Source organism: Ovis aries, chromosome 8, assembly GCF_016772045.2.
Source record: "Ovis aries strain OAR_USU_Benz2616 breed Rambouillet chromosome 8, ARS-UI_Ramb_v3.0, whole genome shotgun sequence".
NCBI classification, from domain to species: domain Eukaryota; kingdom Metazoa; phylum Chordata; class Mammalia; order Artiodactyla; family Bovidae; genus Ovis; species Ovis aries.
In genome coordinates, this window is record NC_056061.1 from 21,929,996 (window position 1) to 21,954,695 (window position 24,700).

At 38.2% G+C, this 24,700-nt stretch overlaps 1 protein-coding gene across 2 annotated transcripts in view; it reads left to right on the top strand.

Moving 5' to 3' along the window:
- The window catches only part of FRK (fyn related Src family tyrosine kinase), a 103,490-nt gene extending 97,759 nt beyond the window's left edge, over positions 1 to 5,731 (top strand). Inside the window, exons 8-9 of one of the 2 annotated variants that reach the window (XR_006060592.2) lie at positions 155 to 484; positions 2,855 to 5,731. Coding sequence is in view for 1 of the 2 variants with exons in the window: in XM_004011186.6 (XP_004011235.3) it covers positions 155 to 363 (209 nt within the window). In the remaining variant the exon portion in view is untranslated. Of the gene's footprint in view, positions 1 to 154; positions 2,102 to 2,854 lie in introns of those variants that run through there. The other variant, XM_004011186.6, reaches the window with a different exon arrangement.
- The last annotated feature ends 18,969 nt before the right edge of the window (positions 5,732 to 24,700 follow it).

Genomic DNA, 24,700 nt, shown 5'->3' on the forward strand with positions numbered 1-24,700 from the left:
AGGATTTAGTCTTGACAGCCTAGGAAGAGAATGGGGGACTTCACAGTTTCTCTGAGGAAGTCAATTTGCTTTGTCCTCTAGGGTATCAGTATCTGTGGATTTAAGACTCTGATTTTCAATTTGTTTTTTGTTGGTTCCATTGTATATGTTTTAGGTATGACGGGTGCTCAGGTAATCCAGATGTTGGGTCAAAACTATAGACTCCCTCAACCACCTAACTGTCCATTGCAATTCTACAATATCATGTTGGAGTGCTGGAATGCAGAGCCTAAAGACCGGCCGACATTTGAGACACTGCACTGGAAATTTGAGGATTATTTTGTAACAGATTCTTCATATTCGGATACAAATAACTTTCTATGATGAACACTGAAGAGGAAGAACAAATAGTGAAGCAGCAATCAAACCCAATAATCAGTTCAGCAATACAATCATATTAACCAACTGTAAAAATGAATTTCTCTTCACATATTCAAGTGATAAGGTAAATTTGGCCATATGATATAAAAAAGATTAAATGTGCATTTTACCAACTGGGCAATACTGAAGGACAGTCTAAGATGAAATATCATCTCCCCACTGCCTGGCCAAATCAAACATACTAAACAGAGTTATTTTTCTTTTTAAAAGAGACTTACATTTCTATTTATTGTTTGAAATGCCGATCAAGAGGATCAACAGATGATAGCCAATTTTTACTAGGTGACTGTTGTAGCATTTTCCTGTTTACTGATTAAAGTGGTTATTCATTATTCCTTGGATTGCTGAATCCCATCAGACTGTTATTATGAAGGAATTTGATTGCTTTGCTGCACAGCAGGACCTGTGCTTTGAGATTTTTTTTTCTCATTTAAAATATCCTGTAACTACAATGATGGCAAAGCCATGTTAAATGACTTGATTGTACTTGGAGTAATTGCACATATTTTTTTCTATGCATAAAAAAATGAAGCAGCTGTTGAGAAAAAGAATTAAAATCTCCCTCATTTTGTAGAAGGAGATGATGGAATTTTTCTATACCTCGATGTGTGTCATCTGAGATTCATCTACATTAATTTTAGTCTCTTAATGTTAAGAATCAGATTGCAAAGCTGATGGCTTATTATCTACGGAAATATGCAAGAAACATCTAATAGCCGCAAGATCTGAGAAATAAGTATCAAAATAGTTTAGGAAAATGAGAGGAGATCAGTAGGATTGCTTTATGACCTAGGATTTCTGAATAATTAAAAAGAAATGTACCTTTGGCATACAGGCCAGATTTTCAAACTGACTATAAAACAGGTCAAATTCTGCTTCAGATCTAGAGAGTAAGAATCAGGAATAATAAGGTCTCATAACCTTGGTTTCAAAACTATTTTTTGTCTGGTTAGGCCAAAAGGGTTTTTTTACTCATCTTAAGTTTTAATTAACCTTTGCAAGAATCTTATTGCTTTTAAGCAGTTGGTTTATCAAGTTTTGTGCCTCATTAGATAAGTATAGAGAGTCCTCAAAGAAAGTTTCAAAATCAAAATATATATGAAAAGATCTTCTAATGTAAAGCAATATGAATGAAACAATTCATAAGAAAAATTTTGAGTACATTGAGAATATTTTGAGTATATTCTCTCTTCTTTCTTTAAAGGGAAGGAAGAGCACTTCTAAGCGGTTATAGAAGCCCCAACACAAAGTAGATTGAGCACTAAGTAAATCTGTAACTCTCTAATTGGAAGACAGAAGTTGTTAAAAAGGAGATAACAGGCCCCAGATAGGGAGTCACTTGTGCTAAGCCCCATCTCAGCAAAACTAGACTTAACACTTAACCTAATTGCAGTTTCAGCCTCTCCCAAGAATGTAGCCTTTAACCAACCAGTCAACCTGGAATCACTGGGCCAGCACGAGGGAGGTAATCTTCCTGATAGACCCCTTCCATCCCACTTAGGAGGACAACCTTGTCCAAAACAATGCATTCTTGGCTAATAACTTCCTTTCCCCACCCCCGTTTCTGTTTTTAAAAGTCCTTCTTTTTCTATGGCATGGCCTACTTGTTTTCTATTTGTTAAATGAAATGTGGTCTTGATTCAAGAATCACTGAATAAAGCCAATTTGATCTTTAAATTTACTCAGTTGCATTTTTGTTATTTAACAAAGGAGACAGGGTTTCATGAACAATACCATTAGCAATTCAGTGATGCTTTTGTTGTCCAGCTCTTTTGAGGCCCCGTGGACTGTAGCCTACCAATCTCCTCTGTCTATGGGATTTCCCAGGCAAGAACACTGGAGTGGGTTGCCATTTCCTTCTCTGGGGCATCTTCCTGACCCAGAGATCCAACCTGCATCTCCTGCACTGGCAGGTGGATTCTTTACCAGTGGCCACCTGGGAATCCCATCAATGGTGTAAACAAAGATTGAAGTCCTTTCCCAACCTTCCCTCTGCCATCAGCATTGTTCTCATTCCTATGATCACAGATGGCCATCAGAGCCAACTGGGGTTCCCTTTTCTCCATCCAGCAAGAAAAATGGGAAGTCTCTGTCTTTGAATTTTCAGCTTGTATAAAAATCATTCTTTTTCTTTTCAGGCAAGTTGGGGTCATATGCCCAGCCCTAGACCAATAACAGACTGTTTTGTGCTGACTTAAAATAAGTTCTAGGCTTCCCTGGTCGTTCAGATGGTAAAGAATCCACCTTCAATGCAGGAGATCTGGGTTCAATCCCTGGGTTAGGAAGATCCCCTGGTGAAGGAAATGGCTATCGACTCCAGTATTCTTGCCTGGAGAATTTCATGGACAGAGGAGCCTGGCGGGCTAAAGTCCATGGGGTTGCAAAGAGTCAGACACAACTGAGCGACTAACACTTTTTTTTTTTTTTTTTTCAGAATATGTTCTGCCACTGAAGCTGGGAATATGGGTACCTTTTCTGGAGACAGGCTGGGAGGTTGGCTTATCTGAATAAAATTAGAGACGCCTGGGTAGGTGTCCATTAAGGAGAAAGTCCCCTGGAATGAAGTAGCTATGCAATATACATATTAGAGTGTGTGTGTATATACACTTAAACTTTTTGAAACTAAAATGGGCCAGGTGGAGCTAACAATTACAGAGTCATTTGGTTCCTTTGTGTGTGTGTGTGTGTGTGTGTGTGTGTGTGTGTGTGTGTGTGTTAGTTGCTCAGTGGTGCCTGATTCTTTGTGATCCCATGGACTGTAGCCTGCCAGGCTCCTCTGTCCATAGAATTCTCCAGGCAAGAATACTGGAGTGGGTTTCCATACCCTTCTTCAGGGGACTTTCCCAATGCAGGGGTTGAGCCCTGATCTCCCATGTTGCAGGCAGATTCTTTATGGTTTGAGCCACAAGGATTATTGAATAGCAAATATTTGTAAGGGAAGGTCAACACTAATCTTTCTAATTATTTGACTATGTATAAGGCAACTTCAATTAACTAAAGTCAAAGAGTCTAATGCAAAGAGAAATTAAAAGAAAATAGCTCATTTTCTTTGAGCTTATTTCTAGGAGTTCAATCCTGATTGAACATATGCAGAAATGAATTAAAATATTCCCATTTCACTGTGAAAATTCAACTACTATATCATTTTCTTTTTGTAGTAGCTAATAACAATAAATTTTTTTAGTAAGGTCTGATTTTGAAATGTAAAAAGAAGGTTATCCTTTCTTGTTTTTATATTCCCTGAAACCCTTTTGACTTAACACGTTTGATTCTTGGAGACATTTATGATTATTCTTGTTTTAACCTGATGGATCATAGAGAAAAATAATAGATTCAGTTATGAGAAGCAGGAATAGATTTTTAAACTGATATAAATTTCCTTCCCTGTATAGAATAAAAGGATCAGGAACAGATAGGTTGAATTCTCCTACAATGAGCCAGCTCTTGTTAAATTTACCTCCCATAAATTGAAGCAAAGCATTTTCTATGTAATGTTTTATTTATGTAATTCAGTTATTTGGAGGTGGTGGTGAGGGATGTGAGTACATAATTTCATGTGGTATTTCAAATCTCTGTTGACAAAAATCTAAGGATTTTTAAAATAGAAAAAACCCTCAAAATTCCAATAAGCCTCTCTTAAGAAGGTTATGAAGGAAATAGCTTTATGTTGTCTAAGGTCAAAAGAAGCATAAATCTAAGTGACCGGAAATCTGCAAACTGGGCTGCTCGATGGGTTGTCTTAAAGGACACTGAAGCACAAGCCATGGGGAGACATCAGGCCGGGCACATCAGCTCGCATGCTTTGCTCACAGTGTGCGTCTGCGTGGTGCCTGCACGGGTGACTGAACTGTAGGTGCCCAGGCTCTTTCCATTCTCTGGTGGCCCAGTGGGAACCACTGCCCTTGGAAGGATGCCGACTGTCACCCAGCTGGTGCTTCCTGTGGGAAGCAAGGCTCAGCTGGTGATCTGTGGCCTTGCCAAGCCTATGCCCAATCTGCAATCCTGTTTTTCATGGTGAACTCGAGCATGTGGTTTCTGGTCCAAATGGCCTGGTTGGTAGTGTGTTTTTTTGTGACTTTTCAGGACTCTTCACAAAGATATGTGAACTACAATGGTGATAATTTGGATACTTATTCAGATTGTGTGAAAGGCCACTTAAAAAAAAAAAAGTAAATGAAGCTTTTATACATGGGGAGTGGAATTGCCAGTGAATTCATCTGGAAATATTCAGTTTTTGTATTTCCTGGCATCATTACAGAGTTTTGGTCTACAGCCTTCAACATAATCCCCAAATTCCATGGAATAGGCTAAAAAAAAGATGGGAGGTTTGATGGAGAATACTTAGAAATCTTTTAAATCCATGACCCCAGAAATGTTTTAATTTTCACTGTATCATCCTTTTACTGCCTACATTGCCCTATTAAATGCCTTCAGATTTGCTTTTTTTATATTAAGGAACTGATGGTAAAACTCTTAAATTATTTATGATGTTTAGAAATGAGCTGGAGAATAAAAATAATGTACAAATTTTGAATCTCAGAACTTTAACTAGTTTAGCTTCATTCTGCACTCAGGTGATACTATTTATATAGGAGTTATAAGATTAAGTCATAAGGAGAGAGATACTCAATTATTTCCTTTTACTTTTCTTGCTGGGTAGTTAATCTACTAGTCATCTAAAGTAACAGACTTCAGTGTAACATCTTTTTCATTCTCATAGAAAATAGTCAACTCTTTCAGAAAAGGGTAGCAAATCTTGAACATGCCTTAACCATCTAGTTATATGTATTGCTAAGCAGGAAATTCAAATCAAATAACATAAGAATCATGGAATTGTATCTTAGGGTGAAGTGGTTAAAAACAACTAAAATTGCTTGGTTTGGAAGGATCTAAACATTGTCTAGTAATAATTTATTGAAATTTTAGAATAGAAGCTTTAATTGTACTAATTGTAAAGGAAAAAGTTGGTTGATATTAGCCAAATTGGATTGAATTTTTATGGTCCACGCAATTTCAGAATAAAATATATCTTAGCTTTCAATTGTTTTTCAAAATCTACATTTAATCATAGATTCAGAAAGTGGGAAGCAAAGCAGATTAGCCAGGTTAGTATATTTTAAAGATATCTCAGTGAGATTTTTTTCTCTAAAAATTGTGTATTTCTATAGGGTACCCTTTAATAATATTTATGTTGTACAATTACATGTGAATATATTACACATCTCTGTAACTTATCTATGTAACCAAAGGTTAAAAAAGACCTCTTTTAACTGTACCAACTTGTTATAAAGCTATTACTTGTTGTTGTCCAGTCGCTCAGTGGTGTCTGATTCTTTGCAACCCCAGGGACTGCAGCACAGCCGGTTTCCCTGTCCTTCACCATCTCCCAGAGCTTGCTCAAACTCCTGTCCACTGAGTGAGTGATGCTGTCCAACCATCTCATCCTCTGTCATCCCCTTCTCCTCCTGCCTTCTATCTTTCCCAACATCAGGATCTTTTCCAATGAATTGGCTCTTCGAATCAGGTGGCCAAAGTATTGGAGCTTTAGTCCTTCCAATGAATATTCAGGACTGATTTCCTTTAGGATTAACTGGTTTTATTCCTTGCTGTCTAATGGACTCTCAAGAGTCTTCTCCAACACCACAGTTTCAAAGCATCAATTCTTCAGTACTCAGCCTTCTTTATGGTCCAACTCTCACATCCATACATGACTACTGGAAAAACCATAGCTTTGACTAGATGGACTTTTGTTGGCAAAGTAATGTCTCTGCTTTTTAATATGTTGTCTTAATATGTTTGTCATAGCTTTCTTCCAAGGAGCAAGTATCTTTTAATTTCATGGCTGCAGTAACCATCTGCAGTGATTTTGGAGCCCAAGAAAATAAAGTCTCTCACTGTTTCTATTGTTTCCCCATCTATTTGCCATGAAGTGATGGGACCAGATGCCCAGTTTTCTGAATGTTGTTTTAAGCCAGCTTTTTCACTCTCCTTTCACATTTATCAAGAGTTTCTTTAGTCCTCTTTGCTTTCTGCCATAAGGGTGGTGTCATCTGTATGTCTGAGGTTATCGATATTTCTCCCGGCAATGTTGATTCCAGCTTGTGATTCATCCAGTCCAGCATTTCTCATGATGTTCTCTGCATATAAATTAAGTAACCAGGGTGACAATATACAGCCTTGACACACTCCTTTCCCAATTTTTAATGAATCCTTTGTTCCACGTTCAGTTCTAACTGTTGCTTCTTGACTTGTGTATTGGATTCTCAGGAGGCAGGTAAGGTGGTCTGATATTCCCATCTTTTTAAGAATTTTCCACAGTTCATTGTGATCCACACAGTCAAAGGCTTTAGTGTAGTCAATGAAGCAGAAGTAGATGTTTTTCTGGAATTCTCTATTTTTTTCTATGACCCCATGGACGTTGGCAATTTGGTCTCTGGTTCTTCTGTCTTTTCTAAATACAGCTTGAACATCTGGAAGTTCTTGGTTCATGTACTATTAAAATCTAGCTTGGAGGATTTTGAGCATTACCTTGTTAGCATGTTAAATGAATGCAATTACGCCAGAGTTTGAACATTTTTTGGTATTGCCCTTGTTTGAGATTGGATTGAAAACTGACCTTTTCTAGTCCTTTGGCTGGAGTTTTCTGAATTTGCTGGCATATAGAGTACAGCACTTTAACAGCATCATCTTTTATGATTTGAAATAGTTCAGCTGGAAATCTAAACCCTCCACTAGCTTTGTTTGTAGTGATGCTTCCTAAGGCCCATTTGACTTCACACTCCAGGATGTCTGGTTCTAGGTGAATGATCACACCATCATGGTTATATGGGTCATTAAGATTTTTTTTGTATAGCTCTTCTGTGCATTCTTGCCACAATATCTTCTGCTTCTGTTAGGTCCATACCATTTTTATGGTTTATTGTGCCTATCTTTGCATGAAATGTTCCCTTGGTATCTCTAATTTTCTTGAAGAGATCTCTAGTCTTTCCCATTCTATTGTTTTCCTCTATTTCTTTGCATTGTTAACTTAGGAAGGCTATCTTATCTCTCCTTGTTAGTCTTTGGAATTCTGCATTCAGATGCATACCTGTGCAAGTATTAAATTAAAAAAATTAATTGTGTTCCTTAAAATACTAAAGCAAAGTCTTTTCTTAAAAGTATATTTTACCCTAAGTGTTCTGTCTTCATTCTCATTGGATTTGTTTATTATGCTAGTTATTTCAAATTAATTATTTTAACTAAACTTTTAAAGTTGATTTTGCTGTTTCAGAGTTCAAGTTTGTTGCGAATTCACTAATGTATTTCCTAGCAAGTAAAATGTTTCCTCAATTGATTATATTAAAATAATTTACATTTGTATGATGGGTAAAGTACATCTGTGAACCTTATGCCACATATTTATAGCAGGCTAGCTGCTTTATGTCACCTTTCTCAGAAACCCAAGCAAATGGAAAAACGACCAGATCTTATGTTGTTTGCAGCTGTGGCAGTGGGAATGACAATATTGGTGGGTCTCGTGTTGAGCTTTATGCCAACTTTTTCACTCTCCTCTTTCACTTTCATCAAGAGGCTTTTTAGTTCCTCTTCACTTTCTGCCATAAGGGTGGTGTCATCTGCACATTTGAGGTTATTGATATTTCTCCCGGCAATCTTGATTCCAACTTGTGCTTCTTCCAGCCCAGTGTTTCTCGTGATGTACTCTGCATAGAAGTTAAATAAGCAGGGTGACAATATACAGCCTTGACGTACTCCTTTTCCTATTTGGAACCAGTCTGTTGTTCCATGTCCAGTTCATGTGAACCTCAACCCATAAACCTATAAGCAATCTTACTTTCTCCTAGTCTCCCTAAGAATTAATTTATTGTCTCCAATCTGCTATCCACTATTCATTCTCTCCTTGCCCCTTAACAATGGAATTGGTGTTCCTGGATCCCAGCTATAAGTTCACATTTCTTAGCGTCTTTTTGTAGCTAGGAGTACCTACGAGATGTAAGAGAAAGTTGTTTGGCAAGACTTCTAGGAGTGCGTGGAGTGAGGGGGAGAGGCATAGATTAGGGCTGGCCAGGCAAGTCCTGCCCCAACTGTGGGAGGCTGTGTAGTCCAGGTTAGTAATGGACAGACATTGATAGCCTTTAAATTGGTAGCACAATCAAATTTGAACTTTTAAAATATTCTTTTCACTAATCTATGGAGAATGGATATGGGGAGACAATTTAGGAGGACTGATTGGGGGAGCAGTGATAATGGGTCAAGTGAGTGGATTGCAGGAGACAGAGAAAGCAAACAAACCCACATGAGACTCTGGAGGTAGAAGCAATGGTGCTGTTTGTTTCTGTGAATGAGGAATACTTAGGTATCAAGGAGGACCTGTCCTCTAGGAGAAACTAGATATGACATAACAGAAAAGAAGCAAGTAGGGGAGACAATGATCACAGGAGCTAATTAGCTGACTGGTCATCATAAAACATCCAACCTGAGGTGTTAATTAAGGAGTTGAATATTTGCAGCTGGAGTTCAGAAGTGAAGCGTGAAGTATATATCTGGAGGAGTTGGCACAAGAAAATCACATGAGAAAAGGGGGCCACTGAGGGAGAGGGTGGAGAATAAGGACCAAAAAGCATCAGCGCTTTTCCCTGGAGAGGTGGACATTTAAACTTGGGTGGAAAAGAAGAAGCCAGAAAAGTGGTGAAAAATCAGGAGTGTTATCACAGAAGCTAAGAATGAAAGAGCAGACATTTGTGTCAAATGTTAATGAGAGGTCAAAGACTTTGGAAAATGAAAGTTTTCCACTAGCTTTTAGCAAATTGGCCCTCCTGACGAAGTGCGTTCTTGGTGGAGAAATGAGATCAAAACTGAGACTGGAGTGGGCTGAGGCAGAAGTGAGTGATGAGTGGGGACCACATCTAGGGGCCTGGCAGTTTTTCCCCGTGTGGGGTTGGGAATGTCAGAGAGAGAGGCAGCAGCTCACAGGGAATGTGGGATTCAAGGTGGGAGGTGTGTTTCTAAAAATCGGGGAGACCAAATCTTGTTTGGATGCCATTAGGATGCTTGTTAGACCTTATTTCAGCTGGAGTAGAGTCTGCAGTGTAGGAACATTTACCGATTCAGATAAATCTGAAAGAATAACTGCTGTCTTGCTCACTGCATTTGTACGAACTATCTAATATGAATATTTTGTTGTTAAACTAAGTATCTTTGCCTTAGGGGAACTAATGCCTGAAATCTATAAAAACATATTTTGAATAGATACATCTCTTATTCCAGGACCATTAAGTTTTAAGGCAAATGTCATGGTAAATTTTTCTTAGCTGTTTGCTCAAGATTGATCTAGTTTCCTAACATTCTATAGTAGATAGGTGGTTTTTCTTTGGAAATGTAAGTTTTATCTGGATTAAAGAAATAGGGCCAAAAAAAAAAAAAAAAAAAGAATTCAAGTAATTTCAACTAAAGTATCTACTCATTTTCCTTGAATATGGATGTCAGGTCTAATTGTTCAAAATATTACAATAAGGCTCATTGTAGAGGAATTATGAAACCCATTTAAAGAGGTGATGAGAAAACTGGGATTTTAATATTTCAGGGAGAAGACATTTGAACTACCCTCAAAGAATATAATTATAAGAAAGGATAAAAGGGAAACAGAAAGGAAAATAAAGCAAAGAAAGGCAAAGCTGTTTTAAGAAAACCTATCATCAAATCTTAGGAGAAATGGTTCTTCTTTTATTTGGTTATTCGTCATATGAATAATGCAAAAATGGTCTTATTTGATTTTAACATATCCTTAGTTCAAACTAAGTTTTAGGACCTGCTTCAAACAAGTGATTTTGCAATAAAATCTTTCCTGGGCATTATCTGCATTGATCTATTTTCACAGAATTGTAGAATTTGAGAGCTGGTAGAAGCTTTGGAGATCATATTGTCAGTCTCTCAGGAGTTCTCTTTCTTTTGGAGTGAAAACTCAGAAACAAAAATAGTAAAAAGCAAGGGGTATTTAGTCATTTGAGAGAGATTTTTTTTTCAAATAAAACTGCTTCATATACTCCTAAAATCCTTGCAGAATTACTTGAAAATCTTCAGAAAAAGGCTTGGCATCAATAAGATTGTTTCAAGTTAATTATCTCTTCCCTATATTTCGGCTCTTAATTTAGAGAATAGTAAAGATAAAATTCAAGAGTTGATTTTGTGGCTGCACAGTAAAAATATTTTAAAGCATGCAAAGTATGCAATGTTGCAAATGGGAATGAGTGTCAATCTTGAGTAATAGCAAAAGTCAAAACAACAGGATAAATGAATTCCATAAGTTCTCAAACTGACCAGCAGGTGGGGGCCCAGATTGCTGCCAAAGAGTTTATAATTAGGAGAGAAAAAGAGACCTTAAAGTATTCTAAAATCCTTATATTTAGTCTATGTGGAAAAAAAAAAAATTCTGGAAATAAGCTCACTTGATTGTAAGTACCTCTGCTCAGACCTGCTCCCAGTGTGACACAGTGCTCCCAGTTTTAGAGAAATGCAAGATTACTTAATTCCCTTTTCACCAAACTTTAATTATCAAAGTAACTGAGTGCTCCTCACCAAAGTAGAGTTAATGGTAGAGAGTCTTCATGAATGTTTCTTTTTTGATATACAGTTTCTAGTACTTCAGCTCTTATTTTTATATGTATTTTTATATGCACTCTGATTATCTTCCTACAATGCCCAATTATATTTCCAAAGCACTGAAATATTTTTTATGTATCTTTGCTTGGTTTCTTTGCTTATCCATTCTTTTAACAAAGAAGTATGAAGAGACTTTTGTAAAATTAATTAAAAAAATTACAGGTGTTTAGATGGTTATTAGCACAAAAAGTAAAACATTTTCAATACCAGCTTGCAAAACTGAAAACTAATCATAGTCCATTTTTTCAACCATAGGAGAGTTAAATTACTATTATACCAGTGAAAAATTGAGCAGTTTTCCCTACCGTGGTTTAGAATTTTGAGTTCATGAAACAGTGAAAATGATATGTTGTTTGTGGCATTAAATCTACTTAATTTGGAACCTTAAAATAATTTTGTATTCTTCCATTAAATCTTTAATGCATTTTCAGCACAAAATTTAAATATATTAATATGTCAAATATTGATTTTGTGTTAACATTTTAAGGCTATCTAAATCATATCGATGCTTTTTGGTAGATCTGAAAACAAGTTGATGTGTACTTTATTATCTACTCAATATTATGATTTTAAGTTAATTTGTTGACTGAAGAAGAATTACATCCTTCAAGTTCATTCGATTATGATAATCAGATTTCTAATACTGTGAAAAAGACTTAGTAAGATTCATGCACTTTTTATGACTAAATGATACAATTGTATTGCGCAGGCCAAAAAGTTTGTTCAAGTTTTTCCATAACATCCTATGGAAAAAAAGCTGAATGAATATTTTCTTTTTCATCTTTGAAATTACATGGTTAAATTCTGGTAGTCTCTTCCTCAGTGAGAGGGCTTTAAGAAGGGAAAGCACTACTTGATTAATGCTGGAAAAATGCCAATGAAAGGTTGATTTTGCATCTCATTGGTCTTATTTCCAGGGTAAAATGGATGAAAAAATATAGAATGTTAGAATCCCAGCCTGGTTCTGCAGAATGCTGTGCTAACAGAAAATTTGCTTTGGGGTCTATTTAAGAAAACACTTGATTTACTTATTTTTTAAAAACTTTTTATTTTGTATTGAGGTACAGCCAATTAGTAAAGTTGTAATAGATTCAGGTGAACAGTGAAGGGACTCAGCCATACATATACTTGTATCCATTCCCCCCAAAGAGTCGGACACAACTGAGTGACTAATATAGACACATGCAAACATTCCCCCTCATATTACCTTTATAATTACTGAATATTTAGGGAAAAGACATGGGTTCCAGAAAGGGAAAGGGTGATGCTTTCTGAGGAGCTCAGGGATTTTTTTTCTTAATGGATCTGACAAGGGTTGTCCTATTTTCCCTAAACATACTTCCTGTGTTTGGCAAAGGGGGGCTGGGAATGAGATAAGAGGGAAAAGGAGAAAAAGGGAAGTAGGAAGAAGAAAAAAAGTAGTTAGCAAGATGGTGAGCTAGTGGGAGAAAACTAGTTCTCTCTTGAGACTAAGTAGTCAGATTTATAGTATCTATTTCAGTCTTAGCTAGAGGTTTACTGACAGATCTTTGCCAAATCAAATCACTTAATTCTATAAGCCTTTTTTTTGCTCTTGGTGAAATATTATTGTTAGTATTTATGAAATGCAATGAGGATTTTATAAACATAAAGCCATGAATATTTCATGAAGATCTGGAGATATTTGGATCTAAGTATGTGTTATTGAATACAGCCAACTCTCAAATCTCACTTAGTGGGTTATGTGTAGATTTAGTTCAGGACTGATATCCCCTTGCTATGAAGTATATTTCTGAGCTGTTGCCCTTCACAAGTTAGTCAGTGTGTAGTTAAGGAAAGCGATCTAATTTAATTTCAGTCTGGGCAGTAAATCTCCTGCAATGAAGGTTGAGATATAAGGAAGAGGGGGAGTGGAGGAGGAGGAGGAGGAACTAATTTGGGCTTTCATTCAATCATCAATCCAACATTTATTCAGCATCTGCTCCATTTGAGGGACTGGGTTAGAATTGGGAATAAAAATATGAATACTAGAGAAAGCCTGATGTGGTAATGTGGTAAGGCTTTGAGCTAGATTTGTGTTGCTAGTCCTTAGCCTTGAGCATGGTACTCAATCTCTTTGACCTGATATCTGTAAAATGAGGATAATACCTAGGTCAAAGAGTTGTTTTGAAAATTAAATGAGAAAAGCATTTTGAGTATGCACTCAGTATATGTTAGCTATGAAAATCAAGTCTCAGGAATCTATGGGGAATCTGGGTAAGTAACTGATGAATATAACATTGTGGTATCACCCAGACACACATGGTCTGTTAGGAAGACTCAGAAGATACACTGAAATCAGACTAGAAGATTAATGCAAATGGGAGAGGATGTTAATACTAGATTTGGAGGAGAATTTCATGCTAAGCCAAGGACCTATATTCCAGTCTGAAAAAACTTTGGTGTAAAATTTACAAGCGTCTAGTCTGAGTTTCAAGTTCAGATGATCTTTGAAAACTCTTTCCCTTGAGATATGAAAGAACTTAGTTTTACATCTTAAGCTTTTGACTCTTTAGCCCATTAAATATTTGATTTAATTTTTAGGGATCCCTTTATCCGATCAAAATTTTAAAAATCATTTTTACGTTTGACCGATTTTTGTCTACCTTCATTAGCCATATTTTTCAATTTATTCCGTACATTATTTTTTCTATTTTAAAATTAATCTCTTTATTTAGGGGATTTTGGAATTTCTTGGCCCTTGTAAAGTATGTTTATTTGCCTCACAATTTCCTTTCAGTGTGGGATATATTGTAGAAGAGAAAGCAGTGATTTAGGACAGGTGGCTCCAGGGTAGCAACGTAGCATGTAATGAAGTTTGCGGAAGAGAAGTCCTGTTCCCTAACTCTGTCACCTCCAGCAGACTAAGCAATCACTCTCAGCCTCATTTTTAAGACTCTTAAATATATGCATATCACATGGGATAATGAATATGAAAATGGCCAGCACACCAAAGATTCTGAACAATCTAGGTTGGTTCTAGTTTGTGCTCGTGGACAGAACTTCCCTTGGAGTTTACAATGATTTCCTTGTCCTCGAGGAAGCTGGCCTCACATTACAGATGGCCAAATCTTAGTATAGCACTGGCATCCAGTAGGCGACTGATATTTAATATTTGCATGAATAAACTAAAAAGTGAGACAATGAAAACCTCCACAACTAAAGCACAGCTTCTGTCTCCCTCGGCAGGTTGCAGGTATATGCTAAGGGCACGCTGGAGATGGTGTGGCTTGCTTATACCTCAATTAGTTGGTGTCTGGTTGTCCTGTGGTAAAAGTTTCTGCTTCTAGTTAAGACATCCTGCATTTGGTACCATAGAGCAGATGTGAATAATGGAGCCTGAAAGTCAGGTCAAAAGACATTTTCCACTAGTCACCTACTCACAGTCCTGCTTCTACAAAAAAATTAGGTGATAATAAATCTTTCCTTGAAAGCTTTCTACTAAGAGACACATGAAAGGTTCCTGATACATTCATTAGAATACTTGCTTCCAGAATAAATAGAAACAAAGGTATTAATTCTTTTTTGTTTAGGGTTATATTTTGCAAGGATTCTTTATCTCCATTCCCATCTCTCAATGCGAAATCAAACAAGTTAGCTGTGGTTGGGATCGATAGAATCCAAATTTAGTATAAAAATGGATCATCTCATTTACATAAACTAGATACAAGACGTACTTTTGTTGTTTCTATTTTCCCCCATGCTAAGAACAAAAGCTAAGTGCTCAGGGAATCTACCGTGGTTGATATGTTTGTCAGGATTGTGACTTAATAATTTGAAGAGACTTGAAAGTCAGAATAGGAAATGGTCTGTCAAATGTTAGACTGAGAAGTTTCCACTCTATGAGCTGGTTCTTAAAAAGAGCTCCCTGAATCATGAAGGAAATTTTCACAAATTTACTGTTATACCTAGATCCCAGGGTAATTCACCGTAAGTGCTTTTCTCCATTCTGAAGACACATGTTTTAGATCAGGTGTGGGCAGGAATCCCTTAGAAGAAATGGAGTAGCAATCATGGTCAACAAAAGAGTCTGAAATGCAGTACTTGGATGTAATCTCAAAAATGACAGAAGGATATCTGTTCATTTCCAAGGCAAACCATTCAATATCACAGTAATCCAAGTCTATGCCCCAACCAGTAATGCTGAAGAAGCTGAAGTTGAACAGTTCTATGAAGATCTCCAAGACCTTTTAGAACTAACACCCCCAAAAGATGTCCTTTTCATTGTAGGGGACTGGAATGCAAAAGTAGGAAGTCAAGAAACACCTGGAGTAACAGCCAAATTTGGCCTTGGAATAGCAGGGCAAAGGCTAATAGAGTTTTGCCAAGAGAACACACTGGTCATAGCAAACACCCTCTTCCAACAACACAAGAGAAGACTCTACACATGGATATCACCTGATGGTCAACACCGAAATCAGATTGATTATATTCTTTGAAGCTAAAGATGGAGAAGCTCTATACAATAGGCAAAAACAAGACTGGGAACTGACTGTGGCTCAGATCATAAACTCCTTATTGCCAAATTCAGACTTAAATTGAAAAAAAGTAGGGAAAACCACTAGACCATTCAGGTATGACCTTAATCAAATCCCTTATGATTATACAGTGGAAGTGAGAAACAGATTTAAGGGACTAGATCTGATAGACAGAGTGCCTGATGAACTATGGAATGAGGTTCGTGACACTGTACAGGAGACAGGGATCAAGACCATCCCCATGGAAAAGAAATGCAAAAAGCAAAATGGCTGTCTGTGGAGGCCTTACAAATAGCTGTGAAAAGAACTGAAAAGCAAAGGAAAAAAGGAAAGATATAAGCATCTGAATGCAGAGTTCCAAAGAATTGCAAGAAGAGATAAGAAAGCCTTCTTCAGCGACCGATGCAAAAAAATAGAGGAAAACAACAGAATGGGAAAGACTAGAGATCTATTCAAGAAAGTTAGCGATACCAAGGGAAAATTTCACACAAAGATGGACTTGATAAAGGACAAAAATGTTATGGACCTAACAGAAGAAGAAGATATTAAGAAGAGATGGCAAGAATACACAGAAGAACTGTATAAAGAACTGCATAAAAAAGATCTTCATGACCCAGATAATCACGGTGGTGTGATCACTCACCTAGAGCCAGACATCCTGGAATGTGAAGTCAAGTGGGCTTTAGAAAGCATCACTACGAACAAAGCTAGTGGAGGTGATGGAATTCCAGTTGAGCTGTTTCAAATCCTGAAAGATGATGCTGTGAAAGTGCTGCACTCAATATGCCAGCACATTTGGAAAATTCAGCAGTGGCCACAGGACTGGAAAAGGTCAGTTTTCATTCCAAAGAAAGGCAATGCCAAAGAATGCTCAAGCTAGTGCACAATTGCACTCATCTCACATGCTAGTAAAGTAATGCTCAAAATTCTCCAAGCCAGGCTTCAGCAATACGTGAACCGTGAACTTCCAGATGTTCAAGCTGGTTTTAGAAAAGGCAGAGAAACCAGAGATCAAATTGCCAACATCCGCTGGATCATCAAAAAAGTAAGAGAGTTCCAGAAAAACATCTATTTCTGCTTTAATGACTATGCCAAAGCCTTTGTGTGGATCAGAATAAACTGTGGAAAATTCTGAAAGAGATGGGAATACCAGATCACCTGACCTGCCTTTTGAGAAACCTATATGCAGGTCAGGAAGCAACAGTTCCTGTCTGTTCCTATTTGGAACAGACTGGTTCCAAATAGGAAAAGGAGTACGTCAAGGCTGTATATTGTCACCCTGCTTATTTAACTTCTATGCAGAGTAGTACATCATGAGAAACGCTGGACTGGAAGAAACACAAGCTGGAATCAAGATTGCCGGGAGAAATATGAATAACCTCAGATGTGCAGATGACAACACCCTTATGGCAGAAAGTGAAGAGGAACTAAAAGCCTCTTGATGAAAGTGAAAGAGGAGAGTGAAAAAGTTGGCTTAAAGCTCAACATTCAGAAAAGGAAGATCATAGCATCTGGTCCCATCACTTCATGGGAAATAGTTGGAGAAACAGTGGAACCAGTGTCAGACTTTATTTTGGGGGGCTCCAAAATCACTTCAGATGGTGATTGCAGCCATGAAATTAAAAGACGCTTACTCTTGGAAGGAAAGTTATTGCCAACCTAGATAGCATATTGAAAAGCAGAGACATCACTTTGCCAACAAAGGTCCCTCTAGTCAAGGCTATGGTTTTTCCTGTGGTCATGTATGGATGTGAGACTTGGACTGTGAAGAAAGCTGAGCGCCAGAGAATTGATGCTTTTGAACTGTGGTGTTGAAGACTCTTGAGAGTCCCTTGTACTGCAGGGAGGTCCAACCAGTCCATCCTAAAGGAGATCAGTCCTGGGTATTCTGTGGAAGGACTGATGCTAAAGCTGAAACTCCAATACTTTGGTCACCTCATGTGAAGAACTGACAAATTGGGAAAGACTCTGACCATGGGAGGAATTGGGGGCAGGAGGAGAAGGGGATGACAGAGGATGAGATGGCTGGATGGCATCACCAACTCGATGGACATGAGTTTGTGTGAATTCTGGGTGTTGGTGATGGACAAGGAGGCCTGGCGTGCTGCAATTCATGGGGTCACAAAGAGTCAGACATGACTGAGTGACTGAACTGAACTGAACTGAAACTGACTGCTCATTCATTCATTTTCATTCAGCAACTATTTTTTGAGCGCTTATTATATGCCAGGCATTTCTAGGAATAATGAGGCAAACAAAATAGAGCAAGTCTCTGCCCATATTCTAGAATGATTTCACCCTTAACCTTACTATGAACCATTATTCCTGACTGAATCTTACAGTTTACACAATCAGAAGGGTAGTATTATGGGAATACAAGCGTGTGTGTGTGTGTGTTGCATCACTTCAGTCATGTTCGACTCTTTGTGATCCTATGGACTGTAGCTTGCCAGGCTCCTGTGTCCATGGGATTCTCTAGGGAAGAATATGGAGTGGGTTGCCATGCCCTCCTGCAGGGAATCTTCCCAGCCTAGGGATCAAACCCGTGTCTCCTGTGGTTCCTGCATTGCAAACGGATTCTTTGAGGCTGAGCCACCAGGGAAGCCCTATATAAGAGTGAAATAGAGCCAAAATGCTTCTAATTATGTAGCTAATCTTCAAAGTTCTAAAAGACTCTGTCTACTCACACTGCATATATGGTTGAGTTTGACCTCAAGCCAAATTCCAAGGGCTTGATGACTGTTTGAAACTGGTATCAACTGTCCTATGTTGGGAAATAGAGAACTGACAATCCCATCTCTTGGTGAAATAAAGATTACTAGACTTTTTTAATCCTATAAAATTTCTAGGAATATTTTAGGCAGAACTCGTGAAATGATCTAAGTGCCTACATGTAAAATTTTTGTTTTGTAAAAAATGTAATATTTAAGGCTTAGATTATCATAGTGTACAGTAGGGGAGCTACAAGAGGGCACTGTTAGCAACTACAGGTCTTTTAATAGAGAAACTGAAAATAAAAATACTGACCAGCATTTCACTCAGTTTTTCCATAAGGGTCTATCCAAATTTTGTCAGTGTTTGGAGTGTTTCTGCAACTCAAAAATAACAATATGAATGGATAAGCAAGCTGTGGTACATATACACAATGGAGTATTACTCAGCCGTTAAAAGAATTCATTTGAATCAGTTCTGATGAGATGGATGAAACTGGAGCCGATTATACAGAGTGAAGTAAGCCAGAAAAACACCAATACAGTATACTAACACATATATATGGAATTTAGGAAGATGTATATAACGGACTTTTGGACTCAGAGGGAGAGGGAGAGGGTGGGATGATTTGGGAGAATGACATTCTAACATGTATACTATCATGTGAATTGAATCGCCAGTCTATGTCTGACACAGGATGCAGCATGCTTGGGGCTGGTGCATGGGGATGACCCAGAAAGATGTTATGGGAGGGAGGTGGAGGGGGTTCATGTTTGGGAATGCATGTAAGAATTAAAGATTTTAAAATTTAAAAAATAAAAAACAAAAAACAAAAAAAACCACAAAAATAACAATAATTCTGTGTTCTGTTAAACATTTGATCAGTAGACCAGAGCTGAAAAGGGCCTTATAGGACTTCTTGTTGCCAAGAAGCTTAGATCCTGTCTTGAACTCTAGATCTCCAAAACTTTGCAAACATTCTAATTAACTTTGTTGTAGGTATTGTACTCTGAGTAGAAATTGGACTCTGTAGGTATGATTCTCTGTAGGTTTGAAATGGAACAAACCTTTTTTGTATGTTATCTTTTTCATGATTATTTGCCCCCCTGCTTCTCCAGCTTCTCTGATAAAGCAGGACATTTGGATATCTACTTACTTCACCTTTTCCAAGTTTGCTTTTATAGTTAGTGAAACTAATTTGTTTAGTCATATGGTGATTGCAGTCACTTGATTTCCCCCACCCCGCCTCTTTTTTTTTTTTTTTTTACTACATTTATCTTTTTTTTTTCCTCTCCAGTGGACTCAAAGGCAGAACTTCACATTCTAATAAACACTACAAGCTTCAAAATGGATGAGAAATGTATCTCAACTGAAATGTGGGATGGGAAAGTTGGTTATTGAAAATACTCAAGGGTAAAATTATAGAATCAGCACATGAAAAATAGTTATTAACAAGTGGGTGACATGCAGCAAATATCACATTCTTTCCTTTAAACTCTTTTTCTTTTCTTGGTCCCTAAATATGGTCATAAGATTTGCTCCTGGATTTTCTGTTCATTTCTAAATACACTTCTGCTAGAATTCTGGTCTATTCTTTTGGCTTTAGTTGTCATCCCTGCATTGACTAAACAACTGCTAGTGCTCACTGGACACTGCGCTGGTTATTCTCTAATTGCCCTTGATTTCTTCTCTGCCCTGCTTTGTGCCATGAGGGCCTGATTGCCATAGACTGCATTACCCTGGCTCCTTGCCCTGCCCTCTGGTTGTATTTAGACAATGGAAGGATGGGAGGAAAGTGAATTAGGGTCATTATATCTCTTCCCTCCTCACTGCTGAACCTTGATTCTGGCTTTAGCTCTTGTTGGCAGGTCTCTTCTCTACCACCAGCTCCCACTGGGCTCAGGTAACATGACTTTCTTCTCCTGCTCCTTCGTATCTGGAGTTAACTGTGGTTTCCTTCTGTTGCTAGTTTGTGTGACTTTCTCTTTTGAGTCCCTAATCCCGCCACACTTTGGATCCTGATAGTGGCTGCTTGTCACTGGGCACCAGGAATCATGTATGTGTTAGACATTCAGTGGTGAACTAAACAGGTTCAGTGGAATTTAACATCCTAGTTTTGTCTCTGTGGAATTTAACATCCTAGTCTGTGGGCATAGTTGATAAGCTAGCAAACTAAAAGTAAGAACAATTGCTACCATTTATTGTAAAATTTATGGTACCCCCTCCCCAAAGAAAAGGTGGTTAAAAAGCAGACAGATGTGAAGATATGGAGGGTGAGCTAATTTAGACATGGAAATATGTTCCCACGGGGGTAATACATGAGGTAAGACATCAGTGATTACAAGTAAGGTAGGCATTGGAAGGGCAGGAGAAATAAATCAGCAAATACGGAGGGCCTGAGGCAGAAGAGAAGTCAATGATGCTCCAGTCTATACCTAAGTAGAAGGCCTCATATGTAAAATCTCTTCCCACATTTGAAGCTGTTTACAGATGTATATTTATATAACAAAGACTTAGATTGTACTTGCCAAGTGCCAGACACTGTTCCAAGTGCTTAGTATTATCTCATTTAATCTTCAATTATCTCTTAAAAGCTGAGGCTATTTCCCCCACTTTAGAGAGGTGGAAACTGTAGCACAGAGAAGACATATCCTATTGTCATCTCAGACTTAGCAGATCCATGACTGATCTGATTATTTCTCCTTTTATCAGACTTACTTATATGAATGGAATGCTCATTATTTCAATCCCATGGCGTAGAAACTTTGCTATTTGACTTTTTTTTTTCTTTCCTCTCATTCCCTTTATCAGGCATGAGCCTCCATAAATTGTTCCTTCAACAGATGTCTTACACATGTCAGTATATTTCCATTCTTAGCAGCAATGCCCTAATGCAAGCCCACTTCTTCCCTGGGTCACTGGATTACCACAACAACTCTGATTGTACACCCTCTCTCCTCCCGCCACACCCCAGAAGGGGATGGTCTGAAGAAGCTACCAGATTATTTCTTCATAGAAAAATCAATCATCATGTTAGCCCCCCTTTAAAAAAAAGCTAATAAAGTCCTCACAATTTTAGAAAAAGGGACCCATTAGAGTGCATTGCAATCTAACCTCATTCTCTTTATCCTTAATCCCCTGTTTTTTCAGCATAGGTCTTCAGTACCTGATTTTCTGATTTTTGTACTATTTTCTGAACATGGAGGAAACAGAAATTCCATGTATATCACTGCCTTCCAGCATAAATCAGGTGAACGTGTTAGTTGTAGGGGAAAATGTAACAATTTAGGAATCTTTTGTTATTAGGAAGATTCAACTGATATATATTACAAAAAGATTACACACGTGACTGGGAACAAATTTACAAATAGGAGAATTGACTCCTTCCTGCATCCACCATGCAGATTAAATAACAAGGTTCAGTTCAGTTCAGTCGCTCAGTCGTGTCTGACTCTTTGCGACCCCACGGACTGCAGCACGCCAGGCTTCCCTGTCCATCACCAACTCCCGGAGCTTACTCTAACTCACGTCCATTGAGTTGGTGATGCCATCTAACCATCTCATTCTCTGTTGTCCCCTTCTCCTCCTGCCTTCAATCTTTCCCAGCATCTGGGTCTTTTCAGCTTCATCACCGGTCCTTCCAATGAATATTCAGGACCGATTTCCTTTAGGATGGACTGGTTGGATCTCCTGTCCAAGGGACTCTCAAGAGTCTTCTCCAACACCACAGTTCAAAAGCATCAATTCTTCGGTGCTCAGCTTTCTTTATAGACCAACTCTCATATCTATACATGACTACTGGAATAATCATAGCTTTGACTAGATGGAATTTGTTGGCAAAGTAATGTCTCTGCTTTTTAATATGCTATCTAGGTTGATCATAGCTTTTCTTCCAAGCAGCAAGAGTCTTTTAATTTCATGGCTGCAATCACCATCTGCAGTGATTTTGGAGCCCCCAAAATAAAGTCTGACACTGTTTCCACTGTTTCCCCATCTATTTGCCATGAAGTGATGGGACCGGATGCCATGATCTTAGTTTTCTGAATGTTGAGTTTTAAGCCAACTTTTTCACTCTCCTCTTTTACTTTCATCAAGAGGCTCTTTAGTTCTTCTTCACTTTCTGCCATAAGGGTGGTGTCATCTGCATATCTGAGATTATTGATATTTCTCCCGGCAATCTTGATTCCAGCTTGTGCTTCATCCAGCCCAGAATTTCTCATGATGTACTCTGCATATAATTTAAATAAGCAGGGTGATAATATATATATACAGCCTTGATGTACTCCTTTCCCTATTTGGAACCAGTTGTTGTTCCATGTCCAGTTCTAACTGTTGCTTCCTGACCTGCATACAGATTTCTCAGGAAGCAGGTCAGGTGGTCTGGTAGTCCCATCTCTCTCAGAATTTTCCACAGTTTGTTGTGACCCACACAGTCAAAGGCTTTGGCATAGTCAAAGATGTTTTTCTGGTAGTGTGTTTTAATTGTGTGTGATTATCACAATTTCATTTTCTTTAGTTAGCAGTGCTTTTGCTAACTTGAAAGTTATATTTAACTGGGAGGAATGAATTTAAGGAAATTAAATCCATTTATTTAATATAGCATATTTATTGAGTCATTATTATGTGAAAATTCTGTTTTAAGAGTTGTAAGGAATGGGAGAATAGGATGTACTTTTTCCCCTAAAGGAACTTATGGACCACCAGAGTCCAAAATGAAGGTTGTAAAAGTTCACTTAGAGGGTTACTGGGGAATAGTGAAGGAGCCGTTGGATGAACCCAGGCACCAGGTATGTAGCAACCACTCATCAATTGATATGGTATTTGGATTCACCGCTTTGTAATGGAGTTTGACTTTCTCTCCCTTTAGCCTAAAGCTGCTCTCCGGTTCAGTGCTTAATCTTCACTTATACCCTTTAGCATTAAGAGACTGCCAATATTTGTCTGAAATTAAGGACTGAGAAATCAATGGTTTTAAAAAAGTGCATGGTAACCAATTTCCTTGGGTATTTACTCACTTTCAGAATCACGTCTACTTCAATCAATGCAAAAGCTCTGGATTTATAGTCCTGCCTCGAGAGCTAGTCCCTTTTCCTCAGCATGGCACATTCTTGTGTCTGCCTAACTCACTCTAGAACAATGCCCCAGGAGTTCGAGTCCGAGGTGGTTTTTGTCGTTCTCTGCACCTCAGGGTAACTAAGGGTCAGGAGAAGGAGTCTCGGTATTTCAAATCCTTTAGAATTCACTGGGGTGGTCATGTCCACCCTGATTTCAGTTCTCCTTTGAGGCCTCTCCATTAGTAAAAGTTGGGTATATGCCTCTTAGTTTTTCTCAGTGTCTAAAATAGTTACCATAGGAACACACAGAGTCACTCCCAAAGACCCACATTAGCTCTCATGGACAATACAGCTTAAACGTGGGCGTCCCAAATCTGAATGTGCTGAGGTCAGCTAGGAAGACCAGGTGAGTGTGGGGCACAGTGTTTCAGGGAGAGACGGGGGCTGTGACAACCTCTGCTCGTCTCTGTCTTTCTGTTTCTACATGGGAACGACGGTCTTCGGTGCTGCCATGCAATCTGAATTATGTCAAGAGGAGCTAGAAATCCATATTTTCAAAGTAAGTAGAAATACATTTTAAGTATTGTAATGGTTAATTTTATGTGTCACCTTGACTGGGTGCCCAGACATCTAGCCAAACATTATTCTGGGTGTGCTTGTGAGGGGGTTTTTAGATGAGATGGACATTTAAATGAATAGACCGAATATAGCTGGTTGCCCTCCCTAACATGGATGGGACTCATCCCATTAATTAAAGACCTAACGAGAACAAAAATACTGAATAAGAGGGAGTTCTTCCTGCTTGAGTGGTTGAGCTGGGACACTGATGTTTTTAAGCTTTTGGATTCAAACTGAAAAAGTGGCTCTTCTTGGGTCTCAGGATTACTGGATTTAAAGTTGGAACTTAACTCCATCAGCATCAGCATTTCTGGTTCTCAGGTCTTTAAACTTGGATTGGAACTATACATCCTTGGCTCTCCTGGGTCTCCAGTTGGTCTCACTCACTCTCTCTCTCCCCCACTCTCTCTATATATACATACTTACACATATATACACATAGTGCTTATTGGCTTTGTTTCAAATAAAACACAACAATGGCATGAAGTCCTATATGACGTGCCTGAAGACCAGTGCCATCATTTTGTATTTTATATTAAATACGTAAGAGTACAGGTCAGCATTTCTTGGCTGCTCCATACATTTCAAAGTTCACTGCATCTCAAAATGAAGATATGATCTTGGGTTAATATGTAGAATAGTGTTAGTGTCTTTTCTTTCTTCACCTCCCTTTTCCTTTTAGTGAACTTTCTAGATCTTTCTAAAGATTTCTAGGAATAAGAACCACTGCATTACTGGGCCATA